This window comes from Sycon ciliatum, chromosome 8 (assembly GCF_964019385.1).
Source record: "Sycon ciliatum chromosome 8, ocSycCili1.1, whole genome shotgun sequence".
Classification (NCBI taxonomy): Eukaryota; Metazoa; Porifera; class Calcarea; order Leucosolenida; family Sycettidae; genus Sycon; species Sycon ciliatum.
In genome coordinates this window covers 17,055,360-17,076,502 of record NC_088650.1, presented here as the reverse complement: position 1 = coordinate 17,076,502, position 21,143 = coordinate 17,055,360, and the positions used below count along the sequence as shown (strand labels likewise).

General features: G+C 47.2%; 1 protein-coding gene across 1 annotated transcript; it reads left to right on the top strand.

Moving 5' to 3' along the window:
- The first annotated feature begins 81 nt into the window (after positions 1-81).
- Positions 82-20,791, top strand: LOC135823916 (uncharacterized). The gene is made up of 16 exons (XM_065336795.1): positions 82-540; positions 1,049-1,125; positions 3,170-4,011; positions 5,014-5,307; positions 7,940-8,145; positions 8,892-9,020; positions 9,976-10,166; positions 11,437-11,514; positions 12,316-12,376; positions 13,714-13,966; positions 15,075-15,254; positions 16,141-16,229; positions 17,088-17,200; positions 17,880-18,087; positions 18,961-19,117; positions 19,797-20,791. The coding sequence occupies exons 1-16, from the start codon at positions 497-499 to the stop codon at positions 20,175-20,177; spliced, it is 3,303 nt and encodes a 1,100-aa protein (XP_065192867.1). The 5' UTR covers positions 82-496; the 3' UTR covers positions 20,178-20,791.
- Positions 20,792-21,143: the final 352 nt, after the last annotated feature.

The window sequence follows — 21,143 nt, the reverse complement described above, 5'->3', positions numbered from 1 at the left end:
CATCCTTATGGAAGTTATGCAGTCACAGCATACAGTAGAACATAAAACACCCTCCCGAGGAATAATGAAGTGGAGTAACTAACTGTTTCGCCGCTCTGAGTCTCTCCAAGCTGGGTCCACGGCTGTTCGCTTCTCTCACCCTCCTTGTCCATTGTTGAGTCGCAGCTGCTTCTGTAGCTCAACTACTGAACTAGCTAGCCTTAGTACTAGTAATGTCCTAGATCCTGCTGCCTGCAGCGCTGGCTGTAGCATTCGCTGCACATAAAATAATTTCATTTCATTCCCTTTGAAAGTCCTGAACTGAAGGAGTAGGCAGCGGTAGATCTACTAGAGCCGTAGTAAGGCCGATGCTACCAGCGAGGCTTCGCCTTTGGAGAGGCCATGGCGTGATTCGACGCTTCTGCATGTGAAGTGTCTCGCAGCTATCACTTCAAGCGAGCTACATAGGGAGTGAGGATTCCCAGCCTCCTTGCGACCACCAAAAGGCAGAGGTGCGATGTGCGCCACGACGAAGTCGGTGCGAATCGATCGCGACCCAAGGTCAGGGTTCATGTACTGCACAGAAAACGCGTTTTGTTCTCTTGTCTACTCGAACAGGTGCTGTCCTGACACGTTGTTCATGTTCATGAAGGGATTTGTCGAGCGTGGCCATGGGTGTCCTTGCAGCGATCTGTGTTATTGTGAGCATGGTAGTAGATACGGTGTGGTGTGAAGCAAGCTAGCCGCTTAGGATGCCCAGTGTCAAAGCATGACGTGGCCTTCGATGCACCATTGATTTCCTGCACACCATCACTGATCCAGGTGATTCACAGCGAGGAAGATAGGACTACTAGTAGAACACACTGGAGACCCAGGCCCATCAATCAAGTTAGTTCTGGAAAATGGCTCAAGAGTCATCTTCTCAATGAAATGCAGGTTTGAAGTAAGGCAAAACCCTCAAAATCCCCATGATCATTTTGCAGCAACGTGTGTATCCGAATCCCACACGACATTGATCCCAGAAAAACTTTTGGGCTGAACTTGCCTCTCGTATTTATGATGTCTACAGGGATGTGGTCTGTGCCTGCAGTGGCCGTTACGTGGAGCGATTCCATAACAAGATCCGCAGCAATGTCTGCATTACTGGTAAGTCTGCTGTGCTGGTTGTGCCGCTTTTTTAGTTTTTTTTACGAGAAACCACGAACCTTGAGAACAGAATACTGCATGGTAGAGGTGGCTGCAGACGCAACTGTGGTGGTGAAACTGGAGCATCTCCGCCGACCTGAGGTCTCGGCTTCAGCGATACTTCAGTGCACCAAAAAGTGGGGAGGAGTAGGCACAGGGGGGGGGGAGGGGGAGGGGGAGGGGTGGGGGGGGGGGGGGGAGGGGAGGGGGAGTACATTTGTATACTTACTGTATAGAGGGTGAAAAATGGAAAGATGATACATGTGATAGAGTACACAGGGTGATCCAGGTTGCAAGCGGAGAGGGTGTTCAGGGAGGGTTCAGAGGGCACCTGTGGCTGAGTGCCAGTCTCGACTGCGGAGAGACTTGTAGGCGCCTTCCGTTATATACATACTCCCCAACACGTCAAGGACCTACTGTAAATATACAAATTTTCGGCAGCTATTTAATTTCGGCTATATTCGGCACCGACCCAAAATGCCTAAATTATAACGCCGATGAAATTTTTCACAGCATCTGTCGCACTATACCATGCCCTCTACCCACGCCGAAAATAAATCGCCGCCGAAATGTCAAAAATCGTGAAGTGCCGAAATTTTGAATATTTACAGTATTTGATTGTCCACTAACAGTTATACCGTAAAGTCCGCTGCAAACGCCCACCCCATTTTTGCAAGATCTGCTGGTCTATACGCACTGACCCCATGCACTTTCACCCCTGCTGTACGAAAGTGCATCTTACACCGTAGCGCGAGGAGTGCTTTGCTACGGTAAACTATGTCCATTTTCCGGGTTTCAAAATGTTTTTGGGCACTAGTTACGAGCTAGCTCCTAGTGATTGTATGATGTTGGTTGTTTTACTTCGCAAATCCAAACGGGAGTTACTTCGGAATGAAAAGGTAGCGAAGAACAGGCTATTGCAGGACTCTTAGTACACTTCTGACGGTGTTTCAAGCCATCATTTCCAAATCACGCAAAGCGCAATAGCAAGGGTTTTCTCTAGCACTTCAGAGTTTTCAACAAGTTAGCAGCGACTTTGTAGGTGCAGCTTCTGTGACATCCCCCCTGTTCGACTTGCAACTGCAATACTGCGACGTTGAATGACGCTTCGTCAGAACAATCACCGTTCCATTCTAAAAGCGCCACATCGTGGCACTGCAGAAATTTCATGATTTGAAAACCAGATGGATTCTACGGCATTACTTCAAGGAGAACGAACTGATAACAAAGACGACTCATTCATCGTATGAAAGGAAGTCTTCTCCGAATTTTTGCAGCAAGATAATGACAATCGCTTTTGCAGAGCCTCTTGGTAAGACATAGGCAGTTTGTAGGGATTTTAGTCGTTCTCGTACGCATTTGACCTTCATGCCAGTTTTCTACAACTATATTGACCTGAAAAAGACGAAAATAGTATGGACCCGCTGGGGTGGGTGTTTGCAGCGAAGTGGGCGTTTGCAGCGAAGTGGGCGTTTGCAGCGAAGTGGGCGTTTGCAGCGAAGTGGGCGTTTGCAGCGAAGTGGGCGTTTGCAGCGAAGTGGGCGTTTGCAGCGGAATTTACGGTACTAGTTATGCATTAAATTTTCATCCCCAACCTTCCCCTATTCATTAGCAAGTGTAACAGATTCGAACTGAGCATTACGAATCATTCCTTTCTGAAGTAGTTGTTCAGTGGAGAGGAGGGAGAGGGGGGGGGGGGGGGCAGTGCAGTGCACGCTGTGTTTCTCAGGCGAAAACAGGTGGTAGTGCCTTCTGTTATACAGACTGTCGTGCACAGACTGTCGTGCACACTGTTGGAGTTGTACTTGTGATAGTAGTGGAAATGACAATGTGGGTATCGTTCCAATGGGTTTCTGAATATACAGTGCTGGCAACTGAAATCCGACTCCCTTGCCGGCGGCGCGCCACGCCGGCAAGGGAGTCGGATTTCAGTTGCCAGCACTGTACTACTATGGTAGCTTGTGTGTTCATTCTGCTGTTTCGTTCTCATCCTTTCCTGCAACAGTACTAATGCTCAGCTTGGTTTTCGTGCACCCTACTTTGGCGCAAGTCCATCTAAATGCCACTCGCTGTGACTTGCTGAGGAACAACATGATGGTGAAGCTGCGAAACACTCTGTTCGAACCAGCCAGCCTAAAGCCGCCCGCTTGCGGACAAACAGTGCGGATTGGACTGCTTATGTCGTACGAGCTGGCGCCACCGATCTCAGACTTTGTGGCGTATAACACAGTGCTGTCGCAAGCACTAGCTGACATTGAGTGCTCAGGCCTGCTCGGAAACGTCACGATAGAGCTGGTGAACGGAACCAGCAACTGCGACCCCTCGGATGCCATCCAAGCGTTCCTCGATCTTGTCTTCAACAAGGACATTAGCATGGTCATCGGCCCGGAATGTTCGGTGGCGGCAAGAGTGGTGGCGAAGATTGCCTCCTATCTCAGCATCCCTGTCTTTGTGTTTTCCACTGACGCTGCGGACCTTTCCGACCCGGAGGACTACAGCACTCTATTCCGCCTGAATCCATCAGGTGTGATCAATGCCGATGGGTGGAAGGCTCTTCTCGATGCGCTCCATGTGGACAAGGTTACAATTGTGAAGGAGATTGGAAAGGAGTTTGATGAGTTTGTCCGCCTTTTTGAGAACGAAATCCGCAACAGTGGTGTTTCCAGCAGCACGCCTGATCAGCAGCAGGGGAAACAGATCACATTGGGAGATTCGATCACGATCAATGAGGTGGACGTCAACATCGAGAGCGTTCTGAATAGCATCCAGACTGCCAATGCTCGGGTTGTTGTTGCTCAGGTGTATGCCAGGGTAGCCAGAGCTCTGCTGTGTGGAGCCAAGAGACGGGTGAGGCAATACTTCTTGTGTGCGTGTGTGTTTTTACAAGATAGCCACAAACCATTGTGGGGCAAACGCAAACAAAAATGCACAGGGGGGGGGGGGGGGATTGTGATGGCAGCGGAAGCAGTGGAGGCAGGCTAAGAGAAGCTAAACCGACCAAGGGTCTGTGTGTACAAACTCCTACCCATACTTTAGGTGACATACGTAGGTGAAATCCAACCCAAAGTGCAAACTGACGTCGGCCTGGATGAGTTCCGATTCCGTGACTGTTCAGTGAAAACCAAACCTGTAAAGGTAACGGTCTCTGCTGGGATGACGGCTACACCTTAGCTCAGTGGTTAGAGCATCGCTGGCCTCAAGCGAAGGTCCCTGGTTCGAATCCTGGTGGTGACAGTCAATTTTTCCTTTAGACTTTTCCCGGTTGTGTCTTTCACTCGAACCATAGAATATCAAGGTAACGTCTCTGATAAGGCGCCCACCTATCCTAGAGGATCATTTTAACTAGGATCAAGAGATGGAGACAACCTGCACACAGGGATAACATTTTGAAGGGCCCTTGAGCGGTCGGCGTAGACAGGTTTCGCTGTGTGTGTACATGTCTACGTCCAGCTGCATTTGTACCACTTCCAGGGCGTCAAGGACAGTGCAGGTTGACAGGGCGGGATGTAGTGGTTCAGCGGGGTAGCGTTTCATTGAGTAACTTTGATGCAGTGATATTCGCAACAGTACTTGTAACAAGTGGCTGCCAGCCTAGCAGCTCGTCACTGGTCACACTGAGGGTATTATATTATTTTGTTACTTCAGTGCTCAATATCTGCTGTTTAAGTATCCGCCAAGTATATGTAGGATATTTTGGAGACAGACGTGCTTGAAAAAGTAGATTTAGATTTTCGATACAGAACTGTTATTCGGTATTCTGGCCGGTGTAGATGATGTTTTATATTGAAAAAAGGACCCTTACTGATTCTGGGCTGCTTGCATTTCGTGTCCTTGTCCATGTTACCATAGGGTTGGACTTCATGCTGTTCAAATCCCCAGTCTGGCGAGAATCACAAGCTCGTGTTCGTTTGGCCCTCCTGGACCACACCGCTCAGCTGGTTCGGCACTGTTGGCGATAATCTCGACGGGTACAACTGCTCTGCTGAGGAGATACGGGAAGCAGCTATGGGAAGCTTCACTGTGCGCGGAAACGACGTGATCCAGGACAAGCGGTTCAGCTTCCCAGGCACAGATTCCTACTCTCCAATCAATGCTGAAACAACATCAGGGTGGCAGAAGCGTGTGATCAATGCTATTATAGACGTAAGGATTAACTTTGCTAAGCGCTTGCAGACTCCATTGCAGCCACTTACACATTAGGGTACTGTAAAGTGAGAAACATTTGCTAGAGATTAAATTTCGCTATTTTCGCGACCATGACACATTCGCGAATATAAATCACCGCAAACCTCTCCGTACATTGATTGTAGACAGTACAAGATCCGACTGAAGAGAAAGAATTGCAAAAGTTTCTCATCGTGAACCAGCCCAATTTATGAAAACGCTAAATTTGCGCGCCGCGAAAGTTTGTCGCTTTGCAGTACCTCAAATCCGACACAATACGGCCTCTTCGCTTCTTACGTCATCAACTGTTCACCAAATGTTTAGGCATTTCATATCAGGGTGAAGACAGAAAAACCGAAAATTTGGTGATCAGTTGATGACGTATGCAGCAAAGAGACTGTATTGTGTTGGAGTTGAGGTCTCTGGACGTAAGGATTACTTGTACTTCCTCCGTTAACAAAAAATTCGTGATGGATTTTGATGGATATGAAAACCCTTAGAACAGGTCAAGAACAGTTTGTATCGACTGCAAATTACTGGACGACGGTGATTCAGCCTATGTGCAGCGCTTTTACAAGAGAAACTGTTGGCGGAATGAGCAGAGAGTTCAGTTTGCGTCGCTTTCGCTCGATTCATTTTTGACCTGCGTCGCTGTCGTCATCTGCTGCACGCGAGTCGTCATCTGCTGTACGCGAGTCGTCATCTCTCTCGAGTCGTTGTTCGGCTCGTTTCAGCCTTGCCTCGGCTTCTTTGATCACACTCCGCTTGATGCCGCAGCGGTTCAAGTAAGTTTGCTTTCAAGCTGCGTGATCCGCCGCGATGGCGATTACTCGTTTCCACAAGGGAGTCGTGAAAAATATTTTACGACTCCCTGGTTTCATCTTCGCTCTCCAGAACTCCGCGAAACGAAGAGTAAAGGCACAGCTAAACTGATTCCATTTTCTCTAATGGATACCAGCACTGAACGGCAGCGGCTAGCAAGTCCAGTCGACTTTCTTTAGCCACGAGACTCGCATCAAACTGCAGACTTCTGAAAGAATGAATGGTCATCAGCATTCGAATCTGGGCTTTGCGCAGGTTGAACAAGAACTAACGTGTTACTTCAGTTCAGAATTATTTTCATTGAGCGGTGCGATCGGAGCAGCTCCTTGTTCACTCGCTCATTGTGTGGGCTCGCTGCTCCGTTTTATCGCTCTCTATCACTCTCCAACGTACTCAGTGCTAAAGTGGTAGAGAGGCCAAGCAGCGCAATATCCCCTCGGAGAAGTGGCATTTCAGTTTCGCTCGTCATGACTGTCATCACCTATGTTTCCACAGCGCAACCATCGAGTCCGCTCGGCTTGTTGTGAAAGGTCGCTTTCCTTGCATCGTACCTCTGTCATGGCATGCCAGGGAAGGCAAAGAAAGTGATTGTGACTCATTTCACGGCAGTTTGTGCCCAAATCAGCCCCTCAAAATTCCATCACGAAGTTTTTGTTAACGGAGGAAGTAGTAGAAGGGCATATGTAGAAATCCGGAGATTGATACGAACAATAAAGAGGCAATGAACTTGGCTGTCACCGTCTATGCTGGTTGTATCAGACCCGGTAGAATATTGAATCAATGTTGCTACGGTACTCACACGATTAGTACTTCTTTTCAATGTCCATCACAGATGGGGCACTATTCACAGATGGGGCACTATTCACAGATGGGGCACTATTCACAGATGGGGCACTATTCACAGATGGGGCACTATTCACAGATGGGGCACTATTCACAGATGGGGCACTATTCACAGATGGGGCACTATTCACAGATGGGGCACTATTCACAGATGGGGCACTATTCACAGATGGGGCCCTATTCACAGATGGGGCACTATTCACAGATGGGGCACTATTCACAGATGGGGCACTATTCACAGATGGGGCACTATTCAAGAGAGGGCACTATGTTTTCAATGCTGGTACTTTTACGGCATCCAGCATAAAGTATACAAAGCAAAGAAAAACAGAGCCCTGCATGCAAACTATCACGGCTCAACAGAAACGGCAGCAAGAACTGTGATTTTGATCCTGAAACCACAAGTACAAAGACAATGTCATGGACAAGAACTTTGGGGAAAGAACATCAAACTTCCACATGCGCTTGGTTACAAGCCCAGGGCAGGGGGGGGCACTATTCAAGAGAGGGCTTTATTTTTTTACTGGCTCTTAGAGACTGGGGCACTATACAAAAGAGGACTCTAATCACGGGAATATGGTACTAGTCAAGTAGTCATGTTGAACATTCTTATAGCATCATCGAAGAGAACGTGTCCTTCACTGACAGGAATAATGGTTCGTGTGTGGCCATTATGCTGTTTCAGTGACAAAGTTACGTAACAAAGTTGAGTCAGCTTGCTATCTGGAAACTGAGTCATTGGCTAACTTGTGGCGGGAATTTGGCATCTGCAATATTTTCATTTTCCCAGTATGCCATTGTAAAACAACACATCGTATTCCGCCACTCTCCCTGCCCTATAATATATGCTCTGAGTGGGAAAAATACCTACCAGATCTTGCACTATATAGTGTCTCTCTGACATTCTCTCCTTCTTTGCACTGATCTTTGCTTTCTTCGACGTTAGTATAAGGAATCCTATCCGGAGTATAGCCGAACGGGAGATTTCAGCTACGCTGGTTTTGCCTACGATGCCGTGTGGACAGCAGCGTATGCTTTGCACGGCTATGCTAACAATGCCAGCGTTGACCTGAGCAGCTGCAGCGACATCCAACACATGATAGATGATCTAGTCTACACGCCGGATAAGCACTTTACTCACACTGCGTACAGGTGAGTTCCGTGCTTGTGAACTCTGATAACTACGTGGAATAGCACTCTTCAACTCCCACAGCACCATTGCATTCTCTGCCTGGCCTTGACGCGCTGCCAAATTACATCAGCAAAAATCGAGATATCGGTAGATGTTGAGTTCCTGTTGGCGGCTTGTTTTGTTCACAGAGGCCTTTCCGTAAGGATACCGATGAATCGTTGGACAATATTAAAGGCACATGTGATCTGCCCGCAGGGTGCCCCATTGAAGGAGGTATCCGGCGGTGGATATGGGTCTGATACCCCGATAAGAGAGGCTGTACTGTATAGCATAGACTATGCAATGCATTGGCTGACCTATGATTAGTTGGACATCTAGTTATTCAGGGTGCTCTATACACACGAATGTTGAGCTAATGTACTATATAAAGGGTATCTCATTAGTCATGTGACCTTAGTTTTTCATCCGTATGAGGATTTTGGCACCAGCCTGCCACCAGTACATCTTGCCAAATACAGATGATGATGTCAGTTTGTCTTCTATGGATGGATGAAGTGCGCACTATCCCATGACTATTGGAATACCCTTGTAAGACCTTTCCTGATGACAACTGTATGCAATCAGCGCAGGCATTCGGTGCTGACGCTGGATAAAGGGTCTCACAACTCCCTCCCTCTCCTCCTTTGCCCCCCCCCCCACACACACATCGGTTGATCCTCATTTGCCATCTATAATTATGTCTTGTGTTGCCTTCTTCTTACTTTAGACGAAGTCTGACGGCGAGTGCGAAAAATGTTGAGTTTTCCGGTGCGAGTGGGAACGTCTCCTTCCGTAATTCTAAGGACACGAACAGAATTGGAGCCTCTGCAGTCGTGCGAAATATCCACTCAGATCAGTAAGTGACAACATGCGGCATGGGACATAGGTACATACAGTCCATTTAGAAAATGATGATTATCCTGTTTTTGATCACAATGGTTGAACTTTTCAGAATTGTTTTTTGCAAATGCAGTATGGAAACGATCTTCCAATTATGTTTTAAATGTTTGTTTCTCCAAAAGGTGGATCAAAACAAGGTTACTAGTAACCTTTTTTTGCCAGGTTTTGAGCACTTCGAACTCATTCAAGCCTTTCTATGGTCTAAAATAGGATTGAGATCTATTATTTGTGAATGGTCTGTAGAGGGCAATGCTTGTAGAACGGAACAGCAAATACGAAGTAATAGCCACACTGAAGTTAAGCATTTTGTTTAGCTGATTGGACAGATGTAGAACTCTTCACTTCTCCAACTCAAACAAGGGTCTCTTCGCTGCGAATCACTTAACATTCCACCAAATTGCCGGGCCTGGCCCATCATGAGGGTTGGCAGAGCATGCAATAGATCGCCAACACTGATGTTTAGCCGAGCTCTGTTTTCGCCAAGTATCTCAAGAATAGGAAGGCGTGTAGTGTTATTGTACGCTTTCCCGCGTTGACGTGTAGCAGCAGTATGCTGCGTCCACAGCTTCGCTTATGCAGAATGGCTTGGGTGAGAGGAGAGAGGAGAGAAAGCAGCAAGGCAACCAACATCTAATATGAAATATTTCACAATAACATGAAGAGAATCAACCTACATATGCATGATTGCACAAGACTGGAGAAGAGAAATGGCTAAAATCATTGTCCCAGGAAACCGGTACACAGGAGATCGTTCGACAATGAAAGGAAAAAAACATATACACAGTTACTGGTTCTACTAAATTACGAGAGAACAACGCTGCAACAGTAGAATTACCGTGTGTGTGTGTGTGTGTGTGTGTGTGTGTGTGTGTGTGTGTGTGTGTGTTTGTGCTTTTATCCTGCATGTACAGCAATGCTTGCTCATTGACAGGCGCCACAACGCTTGTGGATTTGATCTGCAACATGCGCACTGTTGCCAGCAACTACACGGAACTTGGCACCCCTCTAACGTTTGAACTGAACACGTCGACAGTGGTGTGGGGAGCGCCGTGTGTTGCAGAAGATGACGTCTGCACTGCACCAATATCATTACTGATCCCCGGTAAGAAATCGCACTGTTGTGCATGTGTACTGGGCTGCGGCATTTGTATACATGTAGGACTCTGACAGCAGTCAGGGCTCTCATAGTAGTCCCTGCCCCTAATCATTACCAGTCATGCAGTCACAAATCCTCTAATACCAGTCACCAGTCACAAACAAGTCACAGAGAGCCAAAAACAAGTCACCAGCTTTGATGTATGACATGGGTAGGTTGCCATTTGAAAGTATGGAGAACGAACGCGTAAAAGTATGCTTTTCAGCGCAAACAAGTTTCCCTATTTCGATCGTGTTCTCGCTCAGTTTCGCTGCTTGTAGGGAAGATGTAGCTTGTTCCAGGTAATGTTGACGTCTTCTAGATGTGGTGGACGCTTGGAGAGATCGGCTGTGGCGATGTTGGCACGGAATGCGACTCGAAATTGCACATTTGTATCGCTGATCCCATCGCAGTATTCGCTCTCCAAACAGGAGCAAGACGGAGGGCAGTGATGGCCTAAAATCGTCACGGCAGGCGTAATTCACCAGCCAGCAACTGCTTCTTGTCTTCTCTTTCACTTACCTTACGCTGGATGTGAGTAGATGAAGAAAAATATTGATATCGAATCGGACACAATAATTCGCAATAATAATTGGACACATAAAGCAGTATCACTTGCACGCCATACATATACATATGTACATGCATGTATTCCGACTCTGTGCACGCGTGATCGCAAGTCGCGGCATTCTGTGACTGGCTTGTGGGCACCACAACTGGTTTCTCAAAAGACGCAAACTGTGACTGGTGGGTGAGTGATTTGACTGTATGACTGACTTTGGAGACGGTGACTGCTACGTGAGACGTGACTGCTGTCTGAGTCCTACATACATATGTGTGCACTTAGTTGGGCATGGGCAACTGGGTGGGGGAAGGGAAAAGAAGTCCTTTCACCACCTCATTGGAGTTTTCCCTGCCCGCAGATATGAATGTGTGGCTCAGATCTACATATTGAATGTAAACACAGGTCCAGAAGCGATTTTCTTCGAATGCAGCTGGCGTCTCAGAGAGCTGGTATAGTGGAAACTATGGCCAGCATTACTTTGAAGTAAAAGCATTTTGACTAGACACACACACTCACAGCACATCTATGAAAAACTTCATAGCTCAGCCTTGAATGTTGCCCTTTGTATCACAACCCAGTTGCATCTCCTATTTTGGTAATGCCATGTGGTGGTTGCTAACTCTTTCTGTTGCTGATATGTTTGCGTTCTTTTTCGCGGCCATGCCGTCTCAGACCCCAAGTGCCCGGGGCTGGAAACGTTGGGCCACGCCGTCGGCTGCAGTGGCGCCATTGCTATTGTCGTCTTATGCCGTAAGTTGTCCGATCATGTCATGCCCAACCTCACTGTCTGCATACAAATACCGCTGCTCTGGCTAGAGTAATTGTGTCACAGCCGGAATGTGATGCTGTGAATCTACAAATTTTCAGCGAATAGGATGCTACTTTGCCTAAACGTGGAGCACTTTAAAACAACCTCTGCTTGGCCGTTTGCACCAGCACCGACATACAGAGCTAGTGATAGCTTACTAGTTTCGTTCCTACTACTAGGGTGTGCAGACTCCACTGTAGTACTGGATGTGCAGACTCCACTGTAGTACTGGATGTGCAGACTCCACTGTAGTTTTGTATTGTAGTTTGGAAAGTACAGATCAAGTAACCCTTACTTTTTTCTTCTCCAAAAAGCAGCAGATGCGGCCTAAGTATCACCTGGCGAACCAGTTCCGACGCCCCTTACGCATTGATGATGACCATAGCCTTGTAGTGTCCCAGTGTTTACACATTGTGGCAGACAATCCTAGGGACATTGCTGCTGCCGTCAGGCCTAAGCCGTGCAGGACTACTTCCTCATCATTGTTTAGTTGCTTGGTGTGCTGGTGTAACTGTTATCACTCTTCGTTGCTAGGTCCGTGGGGATGGGGTGAAACTGAAAAGACGCCTGGCTGTTACGAAAAGAGGAGCGATGTGTGTGTGTGTGTGTGTGTGTGTGTGTGTGTGTGTGTTTAGGGGAAGTGGTATTTGTAAAGTTCATCCCTTGAACATCAACGAAAACCTGTCGTACCCTAATGGACAACAACATTGTACACTTGTTTTTGTCATAATTTTTGTGCATAGCGATATTCATTCTGGTTGCACTCATCTTCATAGCAGTGCTGAATCGGAGAAATAAGAAGAGGTAAGTCGAGAGCTGCAAGCAGCTACACCACACTCTTTGGGCACAACAGCGTTGCAGGACAAAGGGCACTGCTTGGCCTGCACAATGTAACCGCAAGGCGTATTTTCTTCCAATGTACTCCGCATGATAATGTATAATTATAACAGTTTTCCTCCTTCTAGGACCGCTCCCTTTCAGATTGAGCACTCTACCGGATGTCAGCAGCAATTGACGGGATACAGAAACTGAACATGAACTATTCAGCGAGGAACATACCATTATCGACGCCAGCAAGACACCGGAAATCACCAAACTATGCTTTATATTGGCCAAGTCCCACTGAACATGTAATAGTCGCCTCATGATTGCATTGAGCAAGAAACTCTGAGTTGCGACAAATCTTTAAACCTCCGTTGTGCCTTTTGTGTTCAACAGTGCTCCACATTATTGTGTTGAGCCACCTCCGTTGTGCCTTTTCTGTGTAATAGTGCTCCACATTATTGTGTTGAGCCCTCTCCGCTGGCAGAAGGAAGTTTTTCTCCTTGTAATTAAAACAGTTACAAGTACTAAGTTAGCACACAAAGAGACGAAACCAGTTGTAAAACTGATGAGGCCTTTCGTACCAATACTTCTCAAATCAGTACAATCACGGTGATAATGTGACGAAGCACAGCGGTGTCAATTTCTACAGCATGTTAGCGGAAAAATGGTGTTATAAGTCTTGCACTCTTCGGCGCAACTCACACCATCATTCAGCCTGTGTACGTTTCACCACAGTTTTTCCGCCAATATGCTGTGGAAATTGACATCGTGCTTCGCCACATTATCACCGTGATTGTACTGGTTTGAGAAGTACAGCCAGACCTCGCTTATCCGGTTCTCTTTTATCCGGATCCCTCGCCATCCGGAAGAAAATCGTTGGCTACCGATTTACAGCATATGGCATGCATACATACAGTATGTGTGTTCGATTATCTGGTTCCCTTGCCTATCCGGATATTTTGTGGACAACGGATGTGTGTGCGGTTAGGTGAGGTGTGACTGTAATGGTATGAAAGGCCTCACCAGGTTTACACCTGGCTTCATCTCTTTGTGCGCTAGTATGTTTCCCTCTGGCTAAGTCTTTATAGTGCGTTTCAAAAGTCCAGACCTCTGGTTTCGAAAAACCGTTAGGCCAGCATCTGTACCACATAAAATCTGTGATCACTTCTAGAGGTCTAGAGAAAGTCTAGAGGTCTATACTTTTGAAACGCGCTATAGTTGCATGTCCATGAAGTGATCTCGATGAATTTGTGCAGAATTATGGCTTTCCGGTACCCAAAGTGAATGCCTATAATCCTGCTGTGTTTTCTTTTCAGGTACAAGCAGAAGTACCTGCAGAGGTCTATGTCGAGACTGCAGCAGTTTGGCCTGAAGGAAAACGACCTCTACAACATGCTGGTGCCGGACGAGACCTGGGAGATTGACCCGAAAACGCTCGAGATCAACAGGAAGCTGGGCGAGGGAGCATTCGGAACGGTGTACGGTGCCGACTACTTCAAGAAAGGCGAACGAAACTGCACCGCCGTGGCCGTCAAAACCTTGCGAGAAGAAGCTGATGGCCAAGACAAGGTGAGTACAGGCCACTCATACTTTGCCTTCATTCGAGCACTTGCTAAGGATTCGCAAACTCCATTGCAACCATTTACTCATTTCTTTTCTTCAATTCAAACATGCAAACATTCAAACATGCAAACATTCAAACATTCAAACATGCAAACATTCAAACATGCAAACATTCAAACATGCAAACATTCAAACATGCAAACATGCAAACATTCAAACATGCAAACATGCAAACATTCAAACATGCAAACATTCAAACATGCAAACATTCAAACATTCAAACATGCAAACATTCAAACATTCAAACATGCAAACATTCAAACATGCAAACATTCAAACATTCAAACATGCAAACATGCAAACATTCAAACATGCAAACATTCAAACATGCAAACATGGCCTCCCTACTGCGACTCTCACTTCACGTTCACCAAATTTTCAGGCACGGCCCAAAAACAGGGTCTAAGAGTAAAGTTTTGAACCTGAAGTTACAGAACAGAACAACAAGGACCGTGGCAATCAAGGCTTGTTTGCTGCGACTTCAAGTTTCATGCTCTCGCAATCATTAGACAACTGTTGCCTGATGATTGCAAGAGCATGAAACTTGAAGTAGCAGCAACCAAGCCTTGATTGTCCTTGTTGTTCTGTTCTGTATTACACTCTGCCTCCACGGTGTTGAGCACTGTCAGCACACTGGGTACATCCTCCGGTGAACCTGAAGTTACATCTGCAGCAGAGAGACCATGTGAGCATTTTTGTGTAGTAGCTGGCCCCGGAGGCAGTCACACTCGAAGCACTCACTCAGTTAGTTTACCAATAATTGTCAAGAAAGAAATATTGCATGCACACTCGGAAGGTAAAGAAGGGAAAAGAACAACAAGAAAGAAGAGAGCAAGGAAACCAGAGAGACAAGAAATATAAAAACAAAACTGTTCGAACCTGATAAATAGTTATTATATATTTATTTTGTGGCAAAAGTATGGGATGTGGCTTATACTCGAGTGCGGCTTGTACTCCGGAAAATATGGTACCAATCCAGTTTTAAGGCCATCCATTCCTCTCGGCCATGTTGTCGCTGACGAGGCTTTTGCTTTCTGTCGTCGTGTTTCCGCAGACCAAGTTCTTTCTGGAGATCCAGCTGATGAAGAACTTCACCCATCAGAACGTCGTCGCCATGCTAGGCGTGTGCACCAAGGAGGATCCAATGTACATCGTGATGGAGCTGATGCTGCACGGAGACCTGCGAGACTTTCTGCTCAGCCATCGTCACCTGGCCAACACGGACGATGGGCATGTACGTAACATTACAGTACTTACTGCTCAATGAAATCCGATCGAGTCGCTCGAGTACGCGCCGGGCATTGCGCAACAGGCTGTGAACACTGGGCTGCAAAATGGTGCACGGCGCAAACTTGACACACGCGATCGGATTTCATTGTGGAGTACTGTGGTCGTGAGGGCTTTCCGCAAGTTTCCCTTTGTGAAGTACAGTAAAACCTGTCAAGGCGACCACTCGGGTAAGGTGACCACCTGTCCTAGAAGACGACTGCAACCATGACCAAGGGATGCTATTTCCGGTCAAATGACCCTGGATAAGGAGACCACCTGGTAACGGAGACCACGTTTTGAAGGTCCCTTGAACAGTCGTCTTAGACAGGTTTCACTGTATCACTAATAATGGCTGAGATTACAGGGATTGCCTCGTACAGACGTTAGAGTTTGTGATATGGCAAACGATTGAAAAAGAAAAAAATGAACACTGGCTTTTAGGACATGAGCTGCTTGCCATACTTTGTCTAATAAAGCCCAGGTCTCGAATAATAACCCTATCCCCTTTGAGTCCAGTAGCTGTGTTAGAAAACTCCATATGTTTAGGTTCAAACAATAAGAAGAGGACAGAGAAAGTGTTTTGAAACACTTTCTCTGTCCTCTTATTGTTTGAACCAGCTCTGCATCTCGGTATTGAGCACTCTCTTGGACAGCCTGGAACCTCTCTGTTTTATGTTTAGGTTCATGTAATTGAATGCTGGAATCGCCCTGGTATTGGACAATTGAAAAAAAAGAAGGAAAGCAGAGTCTCCCAATAAGAGCACATACTTTAATGGGTGTGTGTGTGTGTGTGTGTGTGTGTGTGTGTGTGTGTGTGTGTGTGTGTGTGTGTGTGTGTTTTCTTCATTCAGGACTCGATCGATGCCAAGCGGCTTACCAGTATGGCTCTGGACGTTGCCTATGGACTACTGTACTTGCACGGTATTAACTTCATTCACAGGTAGAGTGTTAACTTCATACACAGGTAGAGTGTTAACTTTATACTCAGGTAGAGTGTTAACTTTATACTCAGGTAGAGTGTTAACTTTATACTCAGGTAGAGTGTTAACTTCATTCACAGGTAGAGTGTTAACTTCATCCACAGGTAGAGTGTTAACTTCATTCACAGGTAGAGTGTTAACTTCATTCACAGGTAGAGTGTTAACTTCATCCACAGGTAGAGTGGAGCATAGACCTGCACAGTACAGTCTATTACCCGGTCTAGACCACATACGAGGAAAGTGTCTGCTCCGAACGCCGGAGCTCGTGCCGCTTGCCGACTAACTTGACACGGTATACGGGTGAAGACCAGCTTTGTGCGAGTGGTTGTGAGACTTACCCCCCCCCCCCCCCCACCGTTAGGCGCTGCATCTGCTGCTAGGGTTTACCTGGTGTTAGCGGCCGTCGTGAGTTCCCTTCGGGAACGGACACGATAATTTACCTTTTCCTTTTTTTTTTTTACGGTTGAGTATCATGTGCCAATGTCTGGGGCAACAAACCCCGTTACTGGCGGTACGTGCTGTTGGGTATTGCAAATCTAGTAGTGGCTATGTGCTTCAAGTACATATAAGTCATGCATGACAGAACAACAAGGACACTACGTCCCCGGTGTAAGTCATTATACATATAAAGAATGAACAAGTACAAACATTTTACACAGACAGAAGAACGAGCCTAGAGCCTATGTTTGTGTTCGGCCTCACTGCGAACGGCCTATACACTAGTACTGCGTGCACTGCTCGTGTTGCAAAATTAGAAGATGCTATTAGTCTAAGCAGGCTATGTGTGTTTTGGGTGATACTGTTGGATGTGATTGCAGAGACCTGGCAGCTCGTAACTGCATGGTGACGACCAACTTCAAGGTGAAGATTGGCGACTTTGGCATGGCACGTGATGTCAAAGTCAGCGACTACTACCGTGTCAAGGCTTCAGGTATAACCCTGTGATTCGATCATCCCAAGGAGAATACAAAATGATCATTATATTTTCAAAGCTTTTTTTAATAGGAACAATAGTTTTCTTGCCCTCCGCCAAGAAAGAAGGGGCGCGCGCACACGCACATGCACAGAAACACACACAGAAACACACACAGAAACACACACACGCACATGCACAGAAACACACATGCAGTCTTGCTATTCCCGCTTCTTGTCAGTGACAACCGATCTATTCCCACTGAGGCAGCCAACCTGTTCCACCTGTAAAGCACCACACGTTCAAAGTACTCGTTGCAACAATGCTCAACATAATACTTCCACTACACTGCGGAGAGCTGGATTTTTTGGCTTGAACTCCTGAGTACTTACTATTTTCAGGTCACTAAGCTGTTGGGATCCTTGGCAGTCCAGTTGTTGCTGGAAGTGGCATGTTGCATGTTGCAAACCATGCTTCTTTCTTGTTGTCAACTTTACCTGCATCGCAATTGCCACTGAAGTCAACTTGTCTGCAAGGTGCATTAAATAGCTCCACAAGCTATGAATAAGAATGAAGCTCGCAATAAGAGCCCAGCATTTCATTTGCTTCTATTCTCCTTTGAGTCGTCCTCAGTGTGGTGCTGCGGTTACCACACCAATTCTCTCTGCGCCTTGTGCTGTGCTGTGCTTGCCTGCAGCACTACTGCCTATTCGTTGGATGGCCAGGGAGTCGATACTGGACGGCATCTTTACGACGCAGACCGACTGTTGGAGTTACGGCATTGTGCTCTTCGAGATGATCACGTTCGGCGGACTACCATACCCGGGCCTGGAGAACGGGGAGGTGATGTCCTATATCCGCTCTGGCTACCTGATGGAACTGCCAGAGGAGTGTACTGAGGAACTGTAAGGCGATTAGCAGGCAATTAGCAGTTGGCTGTGCAGCCGTACCTGATAGTGTTCGCGCAGCCATGTTTGGGGGGAGGTAGACGTTAGAGAGGTTTTGCAGAGCGAACGTTCGCAATGATTTTCGCGATCCGCCATGTGAAAATTATTGCGAACGTTTCTCGCGAAATTAAATATTTTGTGTTTTGCATGATTTTCGCCCCAAAAAAGTACGCGTGCGTTCGCGCTTGTTTGAGAAGTGGTCTTCATCCGATTATTTGTTTTGTTGCGAGTGGCGGCACCCTGAGTCACTGCCTGAGACGAGAGCTCTTTCACTATGTTGTCCATGGCCGGAGACCCACAGACAAACGGGTTGGCTTGTGCCGTAATGCGGCGCATCAACACCTGAAATTCGAAAAAGCCATCATTGATGTAACCGGCTCTGAGAAGACGAGCTGGCAGGAGATCGGAGATGGTTCCGGAGATGAAGAAACACGGGCTGCCACATCTATGGGAAAGCTAGCACTCGTGGACCAAGCCAAGAGTAGAGATCAAGCACAAAATAAGGATTGAGGGTGGCTCACCGGTACACCACGGGTCCGCGACGAGCGAAAATTGCTGCGAAAGTTTTTTTCGCGTTTCCTGCAACTTTCGCGTTCAAAGTTGCGAACATTCGCACGAAGTTTCGCTTCCCGAGACGTCAAGCGAAAATTCGCGCGAACGTTTGCTCTGCAAAACCTCTGTGGGTGCGTGTGTGTGTGTGTGTGTGTGCGTGTGAGCAGCGGGTAGGAACATTTTGAACGCGTTCCGTTGGCCGGTCAACTCTCTTGTAAATGTATACATCGGACACAGTAGATATGCTGTTTTTGCTTGCGTCTGTTTCCCCACCTGCAGCTCATCACTGATGCTCGAATGTTGGGACTTTAACCCAGACCGCAGGCCGAAGGCTAGTGACTTGGCTCGACTACTGTCCACACAGAAGCGACTAGTCGTGCCATGTCTTGATGTCCTTGCTAAACGCGAAAGGAATCCTCCACAACTGGGACGGCGGGTAAGTGCATGTTTCAACTGGCAGCAAACTGGCATTCATTGTCCCATCAAAATTTAAGAAAGTGTGTAGGCAATCAGGCCACGCATACATACGAATAAGACTACAGCGCAAAGGGGCCACTGGAGAGTTGCGCTCAGTGCATGGTCGATGGCGTACAACTCTGGAGATACCAGGCACATGTGCGTGTATGGGGGGGGGGGGGGTGAATTTTTTTCCTACGCAGCCCCCTTCCCTCACACACAATAGTTGCACACTCCGGGGAGAGGGGTATCCATAAGCATGAGATCACAAAACGAGATAGCAGCTGTAGTCACTCGTTTCGAGTCATGGGCTAGCTCCAACCTTATCTAAGTCTGGAGCACATCTAGACTAGAATGACTGCATTTTAAAAGATGTTATCAAGCAGGCTGAGAAGTAGGGATGCTGAGTTAAACTATTGAAGTTCAGTGTGAATGTTGTGATATGAGATGACATTCAATTTTTACTCACCGTGAAGAATAAAGAAATCTATCTGATTGGCTCCTGCGTGAAGTAGAGTGACTTGCTAGTGCATGTGTGTGTTGCAGAAAATGGACGCACACAGTAGTAGCAGTCGAGGCTTATTTCTTCCACCGTTCATGTTGTGGTGTCGTGGTGGTGGTGCTGTGGTGCGCCGTCTGCTGTGCACTGCATCCCCCAGGCTACGCTGAGGCATGCCGAGGAGGCCATGGAGAAGATCCGCTATGCCTCAGTCACAACAACATCTACAGGCGTTGACGTGGAGGAGGAGGCACGCTATGTACAACAACACGACAGCATGGATGCAAACAGTGGCTACATGCGGCCCATGGACCTCCAACAGGGCAATGGCGGTGTGTTCCATGAGCTGCCAGAGGGGAACGACTCGTGCCCATCACTGCCAGCGCCCATTCTGGAGGAACAGGTGCCTGAGTTGGAGGAGCAGGTGCCTGAGCTGGAGGAACAAGTGCCTGAGCTGGAGGAACAAGTGCCCGAGCAGTCATTGGACGCGGATATGAAAACGGCCGGCAATGACATCATGTTCCGTGCCTCATTCTGCTGATGCGTTGCAAAGCGATGCAGACTGTGCGATAATCACCCAGTCTTATCCATTCCGTCCACTGCGCTGACCATGAGCCGCTTGATATACCATGCACACCAGAGACAGTTTTCGCACTCCGTGGTGGGTTGCGAGGATGCTACAAAACCATCCGGCCCGGCCCAGACCAAGTATCACACCCATAGTGCATCTTCAGTATCGTACCTCAAAGGGCTGACGATAAACTGCGTATCCAAGGTTGAACGGCTGATAGCGCAACAAATACCAAGTATAGTATTTCGAATAGGAACACCAGTGCCACTACTCGTGAAGAATATGTATGTACGAGAATGTCCAAGCTCGTTGAAATATGAACTCCTGTACAAATATGTATGTACAAAATTGTCCATGCCCGTTGAAATATGAACTCTCCCTGTACACATCATCAGCTTGACCGCTTCTGTCTTAGTTTAGCTCACATTGCTCTTTGCTGCAACATTAGTTGGCACAATGTCCAAATTCAATTGCTTATACATGTAGGTGTGTGCAGAAAAGCCGCGTCACTCGTGGCTCTGCATCTCAAGCGCTGTCCAGGAACATCTGCATTTGCAGTTTGTCATAACCAGCCTATCGCACGAGCGCGTGCTTGTGTGTGTGTGGTGGTGGTGGTGGTGGTGTGTGTGTGTATGCATTTGTGTGCATTCCAATGTTGGTTGAGCACAAGACACACCAGGCAACTCGTGTAACTGCGGCACCAACTCTGTCCAGCAACATCTGAACTCATATGCATGCTGCCTGGGAGAACGAGTAGCACTTTATATTCTTGATTTCAGTAAAACAACAGAATAATAAGTTAGACTTGGTCAAAGAAAACAAATTTACACTTAGAAATAGAAGGAAGCTTGCTGGGAGCAAACCAGCATAAGATCTCACCTCGGCTGTGCCCTTCGGCGCAGGTAGAAAACAGGACCAAACCCAAGTGTTCACCCC

Excerpts from the sequence above, each read along its gene's own strand:
- LOC135823916 (XM_065336795.1), top strand. The coding sequence starts at position 497 with ATGTGCGCCACGACGAAGTCGGTGCGAATCGATCGCGACCCAAG. Across the intron at positions 541-1,048 it reads CGAATCGATCGCGACCCAAG|GGATGTGGTCTGTGCCTGCA; the intron begins GTCAGGGTTCAT and ends TGATGTCTACAG. Across the intron at positions 1,126-3,169 it reads CAGCAATGTCTGCATTACTG|TACTAATGCTCAGCTTGGTT; the intron begins GTAAGTCTGCTG and ends TTCCTGCAACAG.